At 35.5% G+C, this 19,344-nt stretch overlaps 1 protein-coding gene and 1 pseudogene across 2 annotated transcripts; one reads left to right on the top strand and one right to left on the bottom strand.

The window, feature by feature from the left end:
- Nucleotides 1-960: 960 nt before the first annotated feature.
- LOC141661470 (uncharacterized) lies at nt 961-4,789 on the bottom strand (annotated as a pseudogene).
- A 557-nt stretch (nt 4,790-5,346) lies between these two features.
- On the top strand, nt 5,347-9,346 carry LOC141724053 (translocation protein SEC62). 2 transcript variants are annotated; one of them, XM_074526040.1, is made up of 5 exons: nt 5,347-5,557; nt 5,798-6,109; nt 7,676-7,877; nt 7,973-8,201; nt 8,898-9,346. In XM_074526040.1, the coding sequence occupies exons 1-5, from the start codon at nt 5,462-5,464 to the stop codon at nt 9,139-9,141; spliced, it is 1,083 nt and encodes a 360-aa protein (XP_074382141.1). In that variant the 5' UTR covers nt 5,347-5,461; the 3' UTR covers nt 9,142-9,346. The 2 variants fall into 2 exon arrangements, with proteins under 2 accessions (XP_074382141.1, XP_074382140.1); XM_074526039.1 differs by having other exon boundaries at nt 5,348-5,557; nt 5,795-6,109.
- The last annotated feature ends 9,998 nt before the right edge of the window (nt 9,347-19,344 follow it).

Raw genomic sequence — 19,344 nt, 5'->3', positions numbered from 1 at the left:
TAACTAAACCAAATATTGTGTCGGTGTACACCAAACGCGACAATCTGGAATGCAGAATACAAGTTGTGAAGTGCCAAGTTCTATTCTTTTCCTCCAGCAATATAGAGAAAGATATACATACTTTTCCTTCACCAAGAGCGTGTTTGGCATCAACTTGTAAGCCAGATATACATAATTTTTTTATCTTAGAAATTATTCGGCAATTTGTTCTCCAAGAATATAAGCAATATTATGTTCTAATATGTCAAAGGGAAAAAATAAAAAGAAAGAAACATGCGTAAATGATATTCAAATTAGAGTAAAAGGGATATTAGGATGTACATAAAAAAATGTCATACATTTGCCAAAGACACTTTGCAACTCCGGCGGCTTTACAGTTTGGCTCAGAAAAGGAAAAACGGGGGATTGCCATTGTGCAGGCAAATGGGGTTGGGGGAGGGGATCAAGTAATGGAGGTTACCATAATCATCATTGTTTCAAGGTTTCCATCATCAATCTCGGTTCTGCCTTTTGGCTTTTGGATTTGCAAATTTGGTTTTTCATTTTATGGAGATCAAACAACAAACGTCAAAGTAAGCTGAGTTTGTTCGGGATGCAGCTGAGTTTGAGTTTGTTCGGGATACACACTGTATGTCTGGTTTGGTTTATACTTTTGACAGCCTATTTAAACTTCATGAATGCAAATTGCAGGTAGTTCACTATTGTTGGATGGAAAACAGATCGTGTCTAAATTGTTTTGAATGTTAGCTCAACCCAAGCTCATAAACTCCAAGTCTTGCATTATTTGGTTGCTTTCGATTTGACTTCAAGTCTTCTGAACAGTGGAGAAGAGAGTAGTAGAGCATCAATCTTTCAACTACAATTGGCCTAGTGTAAACACTGTAGTCAGATGTATTCACATCGAGAGTTCATTATGTCAAGCAAAATGTAGTCCACTTAAGTTTCACTACAATTTGCAATCAAGCATATAAACACGGGGCACTCTCACGGAACTATACTGCCACACCATCATTGGAGACATGATTACACCCACAACCCACAGGGCTTCAACTTCTTCTTAGCTGCATAATTTCCATTTTCTTTTCTAGAATCTTGGTTCTGCCAAACGTACCAATATACATTAGACAACAATCAAGGCTGTGATATACTATATTTCATTTATAATTGCAATTTTTAGACTACCTCAACCCATTGTTGCTTCAGGCAAACGTTCAATCGAATACTTGTGTTTGGTAATGTACATGATTGGCACACCAGGTATCTGAATTAGACAAATAAGATTACCAATCACATTATAGTTGTGATAAAATGCAGTGCAGTTGCATGTATAATAAGAAAGTCCATAAGATATCCACATTTTTTCATACCTTGCGAATTCTTCTCTTCAAATCTCGATCACATGTTGCTACCATATAACACTTATGCTGTTTACCAAGATATACATCAGATGCAATCTACTAAGGGATGAGATATGAATAAGATTTAACTCATAAAGACTGCCGTGAAACTATTACTGTGCAATAAGCATGACAAAGGAATTAGCAACTAGGAGTAGGACTACAACTACAAGTAACAAATGTTATGCACCGTGTGGCTGAAGATCAATAGCTGGATTCACATTTTTGGCCATAGGGTGATTTGTGGGAGAAATTGTAATGTCTCAAGTTAAGACTTGTACAAGTATGACTAAAAAATGTTTAAACCCAAAACAGACAAAAAAATTGCTTGCTGAGGATGAGTTGAGATAAAACTGGTGTTGGATATTAAATAGTATTTAATAAATACCTGAGTAACCCTCTCCACAAGACAGTCATCAGCATAAGTTCCTTTGTGAGTGCATGCCAACCTTCAAATCGAGGATCCTTTGCAATTCTGTTTGACGAATAAAATTGTTACCCAAAAAGATGCCAATATTGACTTCCGAAACTGAAAATTTATTCTTGACAGATGCAATTCTATGCCCGGATTACCCTAACTAGAAGAGCTTTAAAGTAAAAGCATAGAATTCACGGTCATCAAACACACTTCTAACCAATTACACACATGTAGGAACAACTGACTTAATGATAGTATAGACTATAGAGTATAGATGTACTATTGATCGATTTAAGGTGAACGCCAGAATGTCTACATTCTACATGGTACAATAGAGTTCACATGCATAAACCGTGTGCTTCTATAATTTCTCAACATACTTGCATATGTTATATCCTCATTTGAAATACAACCAGGTAACTACACAAATACATGTTGATTTTTATTGTAATTTTTTTGTTAAAACTTACAGAAAGGAAAACACGCAGAAAAAGTGAAAATTTGTAACTTGTAGAAACGAACATAGAGAGAGCACTACATAATACCTCAAAGCAACTCGATACTTCTGTCCTAGCTTTTCAAGTTCCGCCATCACACAATCAGTGATACATGGTGTACCTACATATATAGGCAACTTAGTGATCAGATTAATGAAAACATTTAGGCAACTTACTAATTTTAAGCCAACTTAGCTTAAACAACATATACAGAACAATTTAATAGTTAATAGATTAGTTCAACATCTGAGAAAATTAATCTACTATATAATTATATTTAAAAATCCATTAATCTTTATTATAACCTGTGCTATGAATTCATCAACTGATTCCCCTCTTGACACGGAAATTAAGTGCCAAGATCGAATAAGCCATTACAAGTTTGTAGGTGTTTCAATAGTATGATTGCAAAAATCATATGTAACATTATCAACCATCAGTTTATAAGACATCACCCCAACCTATGCGCGACCAAATTCAGTGGCAGAAGGCGATTCATGAAGAAGATAGCAAGGGCATCGAAACTTACATTTTGCGTATAAACAGTCCATCATTCCTTTCTCCAAGTCCAACTACACAAACATGGAGTTAATAAAAATTGTAAGTGTAATGCCTTTGACAAAAAAATTATGCAAATAAAATTTATTAACTGGATTTTCAAATATGCAGCCAACACAAACTCAAGGGCATTACAAGTTTTACCATAAAACTAATGATTAATCTACCACCTAGTGTGTATCCGGATGATCTCTTAGGATATCAAGTAGTCCAGAACCACGCATGACAAAATTTGAGGACAGATGATTGGAACAATGCAAGTGGCTAGGAAGCTCATAAAGTTTAGAAATCCAATCATAAGAAGATACTAGATTTTTTCATGATTTTACTTGATTAGCAAGCTGTTGAATTTTAAATCAAAGGGTTGTAATATTCAATGTTACAGAATATTACTGATTATAAATTCATAGGTGAGATTCTATTATCCTTAATAGAGATGGAGCATATTAACATAAAAAGACTGATGATTGTTTTAATACAGTTTCTTACAGTACATAATCTTGAGTTAACAAAACATTACTACATTACATGCATGAAATTTAGTACGCCCAAGACTTGAAAATCCCGACAGTGTGTTGAACCTCTAGGTTTCAACTTTCACAGTATTGTTTTACTTTTTCTTTTCCTTTTTTTGACATAATTACAGCAGAAATAATGTAGAAGTTTGTGTGCATGTGACATGTCACTGGAAAAAATCAACACGTTTTGATAGTAATAAAATACATATCATCTTACTCTCAATCTCATACGATTCAGGAAACATAAATTTCAAACTTACTTTGTTACTTTGTTCTGGACTGAGAAGTTGATGAAATTAGTATCAACCAACACCCGGTAGGGAGGCCCTAATGCAGTATTGTACTTGAAGAAAAGTGCAAATGAAGTATTTGGTCTGCATTACCCAGAAATTATAGAAAAGTAAGTTAATGCGATTTCAGATAAAATCATAAGAAGAGGTTTACACATTTCTTGGAAGCTTTTCACTTTGTAGATCTATCTTGTTAGGGTTCAACACATCTTCTTTATGCCTGAACGTACAAAATGAAACTAAAAAGTTTGAATGAAGTAAAACAACATAGTGTTACTTGTTATTGTAAGTGTGTAAAGAGATTAAGAGACAAAAATGGCAGAATTATTCTCCATCCATTAAAAATAAAATAACTGTATCTGACTTTTCAAAGTAATATTAAACAAATCTGTAATCAATATTAGTGCCACTTTCTAATAATATAGTTTTAAAAAACAACATTTCACAAGAATATTCAAAGCATCATACTACAAGTTTTTAAACCGAAGCTCCTTTTGAGCTAAATAATTATACATAAACACACGAAGCAATGCCGCAAGTGGATATCAAATATGAGCTTACATTAACATCCACATACAAATGAAACCAAACTACAACTCCCCTTGTCTAATCAATACATACAATAATATTACGGTTTTTCTGTGGCATACCCATGAGTACATGCTAATTACAAAATTTTATAAGTTTAACTTATTTTGATCGACTTACACTTCTTTGTAATGGTGGATCCCCTGCATTCATAACAACGACACTAATCAAAATGCATCAAAATTATAAATTTTAGTGCTTCGCATGTGCCCACACACTAGACAAATCCCCAAACCCTTAATATTATTGCTATACCAATAAAACTGTCAATATTCAATATCAGGAAAATGTATATAATTCATGAATGTATATATAAATAAGTTTAGCAGGAAGCAGAACAGCAGATTGAGTTAGCTATACACGCACAAAACAAATACACGCTTTAATGGCTTTGGAAGTGACAATTTTCTTGATTACGGCAAACTTGGGTCCTTCTTTGGCTCTACCCATTTCTTTATCAACACCAATTTCACAGATTCAATTTGGGGATTTTAAAAACCCTAATCAAACCCTAATTTTACAAATTGGATCCGATTTTCTTCATCACGGCGAACCTGGGGTCTATTTGATGCGGTCGGTATCGTTATTAGTTCTTCAGTTTTTAATTTTTGCACGTATTTTAAAATTAAAATTAAATTTAAAAATATGAAATAGTTGAATTAATCATTATTCCGACTGTCTTCTTAAATTTTTGTTTTCAAAATAACTTTTTTGAGTGATTATATTTTTTCTTTTACATTTTTAAATACGTGCAAAAAGTTAAAGTAATAAGCAAAATTTAATAAATTATTTTAATTGTGTCTCATGACTCCTATTTATTAAATAGACTGAATTTTTACATATGTAAAAACTCCACCAATTAAAATAAACAAAATTATAAAATTACATGATTAGCATTCACAATCACGTATACATTAAAAAAACCGATTAATTATTAATCCGGGTTTTTAGAGTAAATTTGATTTAATACAAATATTTTTTTTTTTTGAGAGAGTAATTTAATACCATTGTAAGTGTTGTAAAATAAATAAATGAAATACTGAGATGGTAATAAATTGATAACTTCACATTTCCCCAAAAGCACCTTGCTTTTGTATAAACCAACCCCAAGGCCTCCTGAGACACTTTAGAACTCTCCTCCACTTTACACAAGCAAAATACACACATCTATACATACATATACACACACAGTGAGATGAAGAAAGCCGGAGGAGTAGAGAAGAAGAAAGTCCGGCGATCCTCCGCCGCCCCTCAAAATGGTTCTAATTCCAATTCCGATCCTTCACCTAAGGTCCTTTACATACATCTTCCTTCTTTTTTTAAAGCTTCAATTTTTAGGTCCTTTTTTCTTAATTCAATTTAAAGATCCGTCTTAATTCTAGATTTATAAATGTATTAAAATTGTTTTACAATTTTATTCTAGATTTTTAATTTCTATAGCTGATACATTTCTAGGATGTGATGTGATTAGTTCTGGGTGATTTTGGATTATTAATTTATTATTTCTGATGGTTTTTTAAATTGACAGAAGAAAGCTAGCAATAAGGATGTGTTTCAGTTGTTTGCGGAGAAGTTGAGAGATCATAAAGGTCTGGTGTCCAGGTGGGCTGTGTTGCAGGAGACGCGTGTGGAGTATTTCCGTGGTAAGGATTTTGCTAGCTTTCTTAGGAACCATTCGGAGCTCAAGGATATTCTGGAATCCGACAGGAGCCTAGAGGCAGAGGATATTGCTAATGTATTGTTGGAAAAGAATCTTTTAGTACGTTGTGACCGGGTCGTGAAAACTGTTCGTCCTGGGAAGAAAAAACTGTCCACTTGGCCTGCACATTTAGAGATATTCCCTGTAAGATCCCAGTTTCATTTTATATATGTAGCAAGTGCTTATGTTATGTGGTTTTGTGGATTTCGACTTCTTAGCATGTATGTTGGGGTATAATTAATCTTGTAGAGATGCTTACTTTAAAAAAGATAGAATCTTGTGGCTGTATATCTGACAAATTAATAGTGATCATTTTCTCTTGCTAAGAGTCATATATTTCAGCAACTGATTAGATAGTTCAACTAAGGTTTATATTACATAGCAATCTTGTGGGGCCTTTAGCACTTAACTAATTAGTTGAATCTCTTCTGTTTGTGTTGTTTGTTCTGTTCTGATAAGAGTTGTTCCTAATTCTTTTTAGATTATCGGTGCTTTACCTCTAACTGTAAGTACCCCGACTTTGCTTTCTGTATAGGTAGGTTCTCTCATATTTTTATTATATTGTCCAACACCCTTTTCTTAAATCTGGTTTCTGCTATTCGTATCAAGCTATTTTATATGTAATGCATGAAAAGTTTTAGAAACAATGATTTATGAAACAAAAACAGGAATAACGATAAGTTTGGGTGGATACAACCCAGAAAATTCACTGCCCCAAGACCATTTTTGTTCCATAGGATGAAGTAGAGGGTAATCTTTAAAAAAAAATTAATCCCAGGTTTGTTTTGTAAAAACTTATTTACGATTATATCCTTTAAAATAGTAATCATTTGTTTGTTTGGTTGGAGTTGATCCCTTCTAACACTTGGTTGGAGAATGTATTATTTTATCCCCTTGTCATTTTTCAAACGATTATAATCCCCTCATTATAATCTCATATGAAACTATCATTATAATCTCATGTTAAACAAACATAGGATTAGAAATTTTAAAGGATAAAGGTCCAATTCATATGTTATCCTTTAAAACAAGCATGGGATATGATTATTTTAAAAGATTGTAAAATTTAAAAGGTTTATAGTCTAATTCCATACTTTTACTTCAAAACAAACATGAGAGATAGGATAATTTAAAGAACTATAATCCATGTGATTATTATACCCGAATAATAATCATGGGATTATAATCCACCATGACGAATATAGCCCAAGGGTTCAAGAAAAGCTATGGGTCGCACCCATGAAAAATACCTAATAAAGGAATTCAATATTGTGCAGCTCTCTAGTTGTCTGCAAATGCAAATGAGAATTTCAGCGTATTGCATTAAATTAGAAGTTATAAAAAATCCTTATAATATTCTAGATAAGATGAGGGTCTTCTATCGAAACAGTTTCCCAAAAATAATAGACAGGAGACATCATATGACCCTTCTTTTCTTCACCAAAGCACTGATACCGAGCCATCAATATGAGATTCATTCCTGTGTAGCAAATTGTATTTGCCAGATACATGGTGGTTTATTAACTGTACTTGTGTCCCCGGTTAAGTTTGTGTTGTTTCTGTAATTACCTTCCCATAAACCAATTTAATGATAACAATAATGTAGCACATGTTATAATTTGCCATCATGGGAATTAATGCTGTTTTTTATGGTGCGTATTATGTTTTAGTTTAGGCTAACTCTATTATTTTTCCCGCTATGCTTTGCAGGAGCAAGTATTTTCTGAAAATGATGCATTCTTTGCATGGACATTTGTCAAAAGAAACCCCTTGTGGCAAACTCTTCTATCATTTTTTTGGCCTGTGTTGACTCTTGCAATCTGTTTGTTTCCTGTATATCCTCATCAGTGCAAGCTACTCATACTCTACTCCTGTGCGGGGGTTCTTCTTCTTATACTTTGCTTGCTTGCTGGTAAGTTACTGCACCATTAATAGCTGAAATGGTAGAGGATCTTGCTTGTATTATATTATCCGTTGTATTATGATATTTCTCAAATTTGTCTGCAGTAAGAGCTCTGGTATTTGGTGCTATTTGGATAGCTCTTGGAAAACGGGTCTGGATTTTCCCTAACATTCTAGCAGAAGAAGCAACACTAAAAGATCTATTCCGTTTTTGGCCCCCAAAAGATGAGGAGGAGGGACCAAAATGGACGTCAAGGCTTTTTTATGCCGCAGTGGCTGCCTTGGTGATAATTTTACTGCGGCATCATGCCCCTGACGAGGCAGCTAGAGCCAGGTCAGTTTTAATGTTTAAACATGCAATGATTTAATTTGGAGCAATGTGCATGTGTAGATTCATATTACTGTATGAAATCAAACGTGTAAAATTGCTCGGTTTTAGGAATGGGTTATTAAAACTTTAGTAGTATTAGGTTCGGAGCATGAGAAGATATGTGGGGGTAGGTTGTTGTAGAGGAATATGAAGGACAAGGATTCCTATCTATACCTGTTGCATTATTAGTTCTGAGATATTTTTGAAAAGTTGATAAAATGTTCTACTACTTGAATTGACACATTATATGAACAGAAACACCAAGATGAAAGTTGTTTAAAAAGAGGGTGCTCTTCTGTTCCTCTTTTCAGTAGTGTATCAAGGTGCCATGTAATAAGCAATAGCCCCTAATCTAGTTTTATGGTCAACACCTTCGATCAATTTAAAACCTCTTTTTGTTATGCTTATGCTTCTGCATATCATGCTGGATTATGAAGAAACGCAAGGCATCATCATCTTGTATGGTGCTAACCAAGAGGAAAGGTGCTAGTAACTAAGAGGAACCATATTAAATTTTATGAGTGCAATTTAAGGATTTCAGCATATGAACAAATCAAAAGCCTTTTCTTTTCTTTTCTCTTTTCTCTTTTCCTATGACAGTGGACAACAATTAATTTTATAGCAACACATGTCGCTCAAGTCAGCTCTTTCCCGTTGCAGGTACCAAAAGCGGGTCTCCAATATTATTGATGATGTTCTAGAGTGGAATCCAAGATTGGCATTGTCTGGGATGATGGATAAGCAGCCAGTGGTAAATTCTACGGAAACAAATGACAATTTCACTAATGAGGGCAAGACTAGCTCTCAAGAGGCAGCAGCTCATGATGAAGATGGAGAAACCATCTCGGTGCAACACGAGGATGAAGTTACTGGAGACATCGAAAACAAGGATGATGATATGTGATTATAGAACTTGTAATAGCTATAATATTTACAGTTTTTTTTTCTACAGAAAAAAAATTAAGTTATGTATTTGATTTTAATCACAAGTTGCATATGTAGAATTATGGTATACAAATGGCGACAGTAATGTAGCAGTCAAAGTTTTTGTTACTTTATTGCTCCTGCAGAAATTTTTGTTCTCTGATTCTGGAGATTTTTACTGACCTTGATGGTGGTTCTTTCTCACATTTATCTTCGTGATATGTAATTATATTCTTATTAAGAACTATGAACTTTGAAAGTATCATATACCGTCACCCATAATAGATCTTCATGACATGATGCACTGCAATTTTCACTTAATAACAAAAAGGGGGAGAGTATTGTGGTTCCTGCGGAATGTGACTTTTTGATGTTTAAGGCTGAATGAAGAAGTGAGGGTATTCAAGTTGCAGAGGATAAAATACTGATTCATATATCTCATTAATTTTTAGATCAAAAAGCTAAGCATTACATTCCAAATTACCCATCTATATCCTCAATGGTTGTTCTGCTAATCCTGTTTGCCAATAAGACAGAATTCTCCTAATACATTATTTTGGCAATACATGGCATAGCACATGAAAAGGTTCATTGAGACATAAAAGTAAATAAAACATAATGTAACAAAAGATAGTTCGATCAACTATTAAATGTGACCAGCTCGATGTGAACATCTCGAATAGTTGTCGAAGAAAATTGTCTCATTACTCCCCCTCAAGTTGGCAGGGGAGCTCTGCTGCAGCTCCGAGCTTGTCAAGCAAGCAGTAGTGTTGTTTGGTAGATAGGGCTTTTGTAAAAATGTCAGCAACTTAAGTAAAGGTTGGCACATGCTTTGTGACTAGTGTTCCAGAATTCACTTTTTCCTAGATGTAGTGACAGTCCACTTCCACGTGCTTAGTGCGTTCGTGTAGAACCGGATTAGCTGCAAGAGAGCGCTGCTTGATTGTCATAGTATAGAACAGTTGGGGGAAACTTGTGGAGGCCCATATCTTTGAGAAGGGCTGATAACCAAGTTATTTCACAGGACGCTAGCCATGGATCGGTATTCTGCTTCTACAGTGGATCGAGACACAGCCGACTGTTTTTTAGTCTTCCATGAGATTTGTGAAGACCCTAAAAGCACACAGAATCCAGTTGCTGAGCGGCGAGTCATTGGGCAAGTGGCCCAATCACTGTCACAATACGCTTTTAGTTCAGCTGCAGAAGATGAGACCAGTAAAATGCCTTGACCAGGGTTGGAGTGTATGTAGTGAAGCAATTTCAGAGCTGCATCCATATGAGCAGTTGTGGGGTTTCGCATGAATTGAGTTAAAATGTGTACAGAGAACACTATATCTGGACGGGTAATTGTAAGATAGATCAGTTTTCCAAGGAAACGCTGATAAGGATGTGGATCTTTAAGGTGAGTACCAGAATCAGAGGTGAGGCGCATATGGATATCTATAGGCAATTTTAGCGGAGTAGCATACTGGAGACCAAACTCTTCAATGAGATCAACATCATATTTTTTTCTGGGAGACAAAGAAACCTGCTGTAGATCTATCAATTTCAAGGCCTAAGAAATACTTAACATTTCCCAAATCTTTCATCTTAAACGTATTGGACAACATCATCTTTAATCGATCAATAGAAGCCATATCATTTCCTGCCAAAAGCAGGTCATCCACGTATACCAGTACCATAGTAATACCAGTAGCAGTTGTCTGAGTAAATAGACTGTAATCAGATAAGGATTGAACAAAGTTCATACCTTTGAGTGTTGTGGACAGCTTGCTAAACCAGTTCCTCGGTGCTTGACGGAGACCGTATAGTGACTTTTTGAGTTTACACACCATCATAGATTTCTTAGTACAAATCTCCCCCTGATTGAGTACAACCCTGCTACCTATGCCACTATAGCCTTGGGGCAGTTTCATATAAACTTCTCATATAATTCACCGTGCAAGAACGCATTTGTCACGTCCATCTGCATAACATGCCAGTTTTATAAGGCCGCAACAGTAAGAAGTGCTCTAACTGTGGTCATCTTGGCCACAGGAGCGAAAGTGTGCTCATAATCAACTCCATATGTTTGTTGATAACCCAATATTACTAGCCTAGCCTTGTATCGTTCGACCGTGCCAGAAGGAGTGAATTTGGTTTTATACAACCATTTGCATCCTATGGCTTTTTTTCCGGGGGGCAATTCAGAGATGTCCCATGTGTTATTACTTTCAAGAGCACTCAATTCAACATTCATAGCTTGGACCCAGTTGATATCCGTGACAACATATTTGAACAAAACCGGGTCTTTGTGTGTAGTGAGAGAAGACAAGAAGCAACCAAACTCAGGCTTGATAGGATGCTCAGTAACAGTTACTAGGTTGGCTGAGGGGTTTGGAAATGGTTTGGTAATATAAGATTCCATCCACACAGGCTGTTTGTGTGTTCGAGCAGACCTTCTACATGGGCTTTGAATAGGTGGTTCAGTGAGAGGAGAAGATGTAGATATGTCAGGTGAAGTTGATGTGTCAGTACTGATATATAATTGGGTTTCATCTTGGTTTAAAGGTTCATCAGGTGTGTCATCAAGAAACAGTTCATCAGCTACATATGGGTTCACACGAGAGTCAGGCATTACAGTAGGAAATGGAAGCATATATGGTTGTGATTTTGACAGATTTAGAGGAAAGATGGTTTCATTAAAGGACACGTCTCTACACACAAATATTTTCTTAGATTGTAGGTCTAGCAATCTAAACCCCTTTTGTGTATGTGGGTACCCTACGAAAACACAAGCAACACCCCTGACTGCAAACTTATCAGTATTCTGCACAGGGTTAGTGGCAAAAGCCAAACATCCAAAGGATTTCAAAGCATCCTAATCAACAGGAGCTTCATACAACAGTTCATATGGACATTTATCATTGAGCATGAATGAGGGTAACCTGTTTATGATGTAGGCTGCTGTAAGTACAGATTCTCCCCAAAAAGACACTTGCAGGTCTAATTGGAACATAAGTGCTCTGGAAACTTCGAGTATGTGCCTGTGCTTGCATTCCACGCGGGCATTTTATTGTGGTCGGTAGTTACATGATATCTGGTGCACAATCCCTTGAGACTGAAAGAATTTTCTGCATGTTGTATCATTGAATTCAAGAGCGTTTCCCAACCTTAAAACTTTGATGGAGGAGTTGAACTATTTTCTAATAAAGCACTGAAAGATTTCCATGCATTGTCGAAACTCAGATTTGCACTGCAACAAATATATCCATGTCATCCTCGAATAATCGTCAACAATTGTGAGAAAATACTTGAATTTTCCTCGTGTGCACACTCTGTACGGCCCCCAGATGTCCGTGTGGATTATGTCAAATACTTTCTTAGCATGAGAATCACTTGCACCAAATGGAAGTCTTGTGAATTTGGCCATTGGACATGTTAAGCACATTTGTCCTGAAACACCAACACAGTGTTTGATACATTCAATGAGTTTCAATTTGGAAGCAGGGGCATGGCCTAATCTGTTGTGCAATAAGGTGTATTGCTCTACAGCAGATAACTTTTGCACGCTAAGGCACTGTTGCTCACAACTCTTAGGCACATCTTTCAATGCAAGATTTGAGAGGTGATACAGGCCATTCGAAATAGTGCCCTTGCTTCTTACCTTATTTGTTTCATATTCCACAATAGTGCACAAAGTCGGTGAGAAAATAGCATAGCAGTTATTATCTTGAGATAACTTTCGAATTGAAAACAAGTTGTGAGTAAATATTGGCACATACAGTACATTGAGAAGTTTCAGTCCACACTCCAAGTGCACATCCCCCACATGTGTCACATTAGCTTTTGCACCTGTAGGCAGGTTCACAGTCAAATTCCCTTTGCTAGTCTTCACGTTTTTCAGGATACCAAAGTCTGGTGTCATATGATCTATGGCTCCAGTGTCGACTATCCAGACGTTTGAGTTGACTTTTGCACTATTACATGTGACCATGCCTGGAAATGGGCTATCCAGTACATCATCACTGTAATGTACATTTGACTGTGATTGATTTGGAATGAGTTTTAAGAGATGTTGGAATTGTTGGGTTGAAAGAATAATGGGTTGTTGTGTATTATCCACATCACTTGGTCCAACAGAAACAGTAGCAACATTGGCTCCTTTGGGTGAGAAGTGTTGTCGTGTGTTTGGCCATTTAGGTGTTTGGTGTCTGGAAAAAGAAGGTGATTTATAATGCCATTTTGGATACCCACAATGTTCCAACACTTGTCATTAGAGTGACCTTTACCACCACATGCACTGCATACATGTCTTTTATCAATCAAAGTAGTTTTACTCATCAGAGCAGACATATCATTGTCAAAGGGGACACAGTTTTCAAGACATCTCGTTGAGACTCCTCTTGTTGAATGGCTGCACATGCCATCTCAACACTAGAAAGAGGGGTTATCATCAATAATTGACTCCGTTGTGGTCCATACACTTCATCTAGCCCATTAAGGAACTGAAAAAGTCCAGCTTTCTCCTTTTGAGTAGCAATAACTTTTAACAATTTAGACACATCATCGCCTGTAGTGAAGACGAAAGGTAATAGGTTCACAGAGTCCAACTATTCCCACAAAGCACATAGAGAGGTAAAGTACTAAAAAATAGGTGTATCATTTTGTTTTAAACCGAATAGTTCCTTACTTATCTTATATTTACGAGACCCATGAGTCAAATGAAATCGTATTTCTAACTACTTCCAGATTTCAGACGCAGAGACAATAAAAAGAATGGATTTTTTAATAGAATCTGAAACATTATTATGGATCCAAGACGTTACCATACTATTGCAGGTGTCCCATTGCAGTGCTTCGGTCGTATCTGTAGTACTTCGAAGCTCCGTTCCTTGCACAAACCCAAGCTTTCTTTTGGATGAAAGTTGAATCTCCATTGATCTTTTCCACGAACGATAATCATCAGCTCCTTGAAGCTTGGTAACACTGATCGAAAGAGGGTTGTCTGATGGATGTAAGAACAGTGGGTTCTGCATATCTGTAAATGAAAACTTACTTCCACTAGCCATGATAGAGTAGATAAAAGAAAGAACAACTCTTTCTACACCACAACAATACATGAACAAAAAATGTGCTTTGAAAAAGATGAGATAACAAATATAAATTGAAAAACAGATCACTCTATTCAACACACTCTGTAAAGACAGATCTTCATTAGCAGCTCTGATACCATGTGACTTTTTGATGTTTAAGGCTGAATGAAGAAGTGAGAGTATACAAGTTGTAGAGGATAAAATACTGATTCATATATGTTAGGCACAAAGCATGCGCTAATAATTCATACAAGTATACACGTTCGTAAGTAATATATAATGATTTCTAGTTCGTTCCCACAGAGACTCAGACTAATTATATTTAATTAACACTTACTCACCAATGTATGATTACTTCTCAATGTCAAGACACTAACACTTAAGGTTGATTCACTAATTATTAACTACAATTAACTACGAGAATAAAACACACAAATAACACTTGAATTAATAATATTAAACACACATGAGATCATAGCTTCATTACTACTTCCTTCAATAGTTATTATTATTACCCTTAGCATGTAACAATGATGATATTAATCGAACAACACGAAACTGGTAAAAGCCAACTTTCGTTGTACAAGTACCATTCTACCCAGCATCCACAATTAAGATAGAAGTTGAATATGCATCAATTATGCTGAGACCCTATATGTCTACAGAATTTGACAACATAACGATTTAAGCGCAAGTTATTCATTATAATTACACAGGGCAAGTAAAACGGTTAGAGTTACCCACTAATCATGCATATAAATACATGAACCTATGCTAGCATGGTAAGTTCTAAATCTCAAGATTCACTTTCGCTTCACAAGAGATTAACAGACTATCTTATATGTCTGCGATGCACATAAGACGAATAAGCACAACCTATGCTAGATATCATACAATCATCACATATCAAGGTATTAAACAATTAACTAAAGAAATCCATAGTAAATCCGCTACGACCCCATGATCACGATTAGCCCATGATAGAACTCATCGTCACCATGGGTTCATATGAAAACATGATAACACGATAATATAAACTAATAAAATACTTATTAAAACCAGAGTACGTCACAAGAGTATTAAGGTTCAAAGTAAAGAAAACTAGCATCCACTGTTACAACAAATAAAAGAATCACAAGAAATTGTATGCTTCTCTTCATCGTTAAGGTGTGCTAAAACGGTCTTTTTAATCTTCTCTCCTTGCTCCTTACTTGATTGATACTTGTAGCTTCTCATTGTGAAATGTCTCTCAATATTACTTATATAGAAGTCCACAAGAATCAGCAGTCTCAGAAGCCCAGCAGAACATAAATTAAAAATCCAGCATTAAAATTCTCGACCCCAGGCGGCCGCCCCAGCTTTCCAAGCGGGCGCCTCGGCTTCCAAGCGGCCGCCCCAGATCCCAGGTGGGCGCCTGGCATACTTCTGGAAAAATGACTGTTTTGCTCCTGAATTTGCTGATTTCTTCGCACAACTCCACGCAACCGATTCCAAGTACTTCCCTAGGCTTATTATGATGAATTCTTCCTACATACGCAAGTTATACCCTGAAATGCAAAAACACTAGAAAAACGCGTCAAATACACAAAATACTTGATTTCAAGCCATTATAAGACGTTCTAAGTGGTATAAAATGCCACTTATCACACCCCCAAACTTAAATCGATGCTTGTCCTCAAGCATCACAAACTCAAAAATAAAATAAAAACATGCATGAATGCAACCTACATGAAATGCAACGATTCCCATCGCAATGACTAAACCAACCAACACATGACATCTCAAAAAATGCAATTAGGCGACTAAAGATCAATCAAATCACGCAAGCTAACATTCAACTAGAAACGTGGTGTGTGCGAATGCTTAACAGATATTCTTCGAAACTAGATCAATTATCATAACTCAATTATCCTCAAGGCAATCACATGATTATATGAAGAATAAATTCTAGACACAAAATGACTTATAACACTTCAAGATCACTGGAGCTTATTACGGAATCATGCTTTTATTCAACACAATAAACAAATGCTTATTTGATCGTGCAATGAGTGAGGTCAACAAAAGACTTATGCAATGGCATCCATTTAATGAGCGTTAGGTTAGCGGATCCCAGACTATAAAAGCCTTAGGTCACTAGGAATAAAATTCCTTAAAGAACTTAATAACTCGAATACCAAAGAGCTCATGTGGCGCCCTCCAAACCCGGGTCAGAAGTTTGGGGTCCACACATACACCTTATTTATAACCTGCTTATAACAATAATAAAGATAATAATAATATATACAGTGACCCTACTTACCAACCACCACGGACCGCAATAGGTTAAAGTATGCACACAAGCCAAACACACTAATATATTATAAACCGTTCAAATTCCAACTATTTCAAACTCAAACTGAGTATTAAACATTATTACAAACTTTTACAAACTTAAATTATTCCAAAAGAAGCCTACTAGCTCAGCTTTCTCAACCTGAACCCCTAGCTCTCGCGCTGGACTGGGGATCCTCTTTACCAACTGGTTCCTTTTTAACTGGAAAGAATATAAACAACATCGCACGAATGAGCTAACTAGCTCAGCAAGTCACAATGATAAAACTGAGAATAATGATCATCAGGTGAATATGTTTATGATATCAAGTGAACAATGGATTATGATTTAGAATTGGATATTATACTTTTAATTTAAAAACCAAGGTTAGGCTGCTGATCAGTCATGCACTAACCCCGAGCAAGGCACACAACATTGCTCTAACTACTGGATCCAAGGCACACATTGGCCTAACTTGACCATTATATGGTCTGACCACGAATCTGGTCCACAATTTTATAAAAACAATCCAATTCTAACATAATAACAGAATATGCAATAGTAAACAATAACCGAAATCATTAACAACAATAAATGTTTAAAAATGAAAGGGTTTCAATCCTTGTAAGGATCAACCAGGTACTTTCAAAGCTTGAATGCTGGGTAATGAAAGAATTGGATAATAAAGGAAACAACATTTCAAGGTTTCAAGGATTTGGTCTTTCAAAGCATAAGATATCATGGATTGAGTATATAGTAATCCAGTTCAGTGTCTGGTATTTAGTTTGTATGTATTTGTGGAGTAGTATCGTAGATTTGTGGTTCGTGTTTGGGTATACAATAATCAATGGCTTAGAAAGAATATGGTTCATGGCTCAAGAACAATAACTTAAATCAGGATTTAGGTTTCCGTGCTTCAAAGCACTTGCAATGTCAACAAGACTATCAAGAATTACAATATCTCGAGAAAGTTCAGAACACTTGCCTGGTATTAGCTTACTACTCTGCACTCGCTTCCAATCACAACCGTCTTACTCTTCAACTATCTGTTTTCCTTTCCTACGTCTTGCCTCTTCTGCTCACATATCATAAGCATCTATCAATCATCAACTCACAAGATTCTATTCAACACATACTTCTATCTACCCTTCGTTTTACCCAAATCCGATTAACGGATTGAAATCTATGCAATAACGAAGTAAACACCGAATATATAGACCGATAGTCAAACAACAGGTCACGTATAACACATAATACATCACGTAATCAATGACATATCATTTATAAAGAAGTCTCGTGTCATAAATGTGCTTTCGGGTATTTAAAATAATTTTTAAAATATTTTTCGGAATTAAAACGGGTCGTTGGATCAATTTCGGAATAATAAACAGGGTTCGGTTGACCAATTCTGGCTCCGAAACAATTTTAGAATAATTATCGAGCCTTGAAAATAATTTAGAATAATATTTTAAAGCTCGAAACTATTTTTCGAAATTTTTAAATCATTTTTAAATAATTAAATCTAATTAAATAATTAATTAAAAATCAATTAATAATTAATTAAATCAATTAATCAATTAATTTTTGAATTAATTGACTAATTAATCAATTAAAAATTAACTAATTAATTCAGATTTATTTGTGAATTAAAAATAATTTTCGGAATTAAAATAATAATTTTTAGAATTTTCAGAAATTAAAAACGAATTTTTATAATAAAAATAATTAGGAAATATGATTTTTAAACATTTTTAAAACAAGAATCCAATTTTTGCAAAGTCTGGAAACTTCAGGGACCTAACTGTATCGTCCCCAAAAGTCCAGGGACCAAACTGTAAATTTTACATCCCGTCGCCAGAAAACACAGGGGTGGCCGGAGAACACGATTCCGGCCTCCTCACCTTGCCACAAGCTCCAGATCACATCTACAGGTTACCAGGAACACAACCATGCAATCAAAAACAACCTAACAATTCCTGAGTTGGCCGGAATTTGGCCGTGAAATTTTCCAGTTTCCGGCGAACATCGGAAAACTTCAAAACACAACTCCCTTCTCTACAGACCTCGTTGGTTCATGAAACTTATACGACTAGATTGCAAATTTCACAGAGAACACAACCCACTATAACACAACATCAATCTATCACAGAATAAGAAACCCCCAAATTTCAATTAAGAACATTCATACGGGTTATAAACCCTAATTTTGAAATTCGAAAATTAAACTCAAATTTGAACATGTTATTGAACTCCAAATCAGACGTATGACATATGAAAATCATCAGGAAAACAAGCTCTACAACATGCAATCATCAAATCATACAAACAATCATCCGAACAAAAATTCATATTTTTAATAAAATAAATTCGAAAATAAATAAATTTTTAAAAAAATAACCTTGATTTCTGCAGTGAAACAAAGCTCAGAATATGATAGAACACCTCAAATCCTTCGTTTTGGTTACTCAAGCTTTGAAAACAGAGTTCGGTAACGCCTTCGTTTTGCTGTTTGATTCTTAGAACAGTTTTAAGAAATTAGGGCTTTTCTCTGAAAATTATATAATTAACTATCTGCAAATGATTTTGATACGAAATAAAATACGGTAAAAGGCTATTTATAATTACGGAAAATTAGTATCCCGTTGGATCATTCCGGATATAAAATGGTACGTTTATTTATAAAAACTGATCCAAACGGTATCGGTTTTCGGGATAATTATCCAGTTCAGTACAATTTGTACTGCGGTCTTGGTCTCAGCGCCTGGTTACACATATTACGAAGTGATAATTGGGA

Source organism: Apium graveolens, chromosome 5 (assembly GCF_009905375.1).
Source record: "Apium graveolens cultivar Ventura chromosome 5, ASM990537v1, whole genome shotgun sequence".
Lineage (NCBI taxonomy): Eukaryota > Viridiplantae > Streptophyta > Magnoliopsida > Apiales > Apiaceae > Apium > Apium graveolens.
The sequence above is the reverse complement of the archived record's forward strand: the minus strand, read 5'-3'. Positions and strand labels throughout refer to the sequence as shown.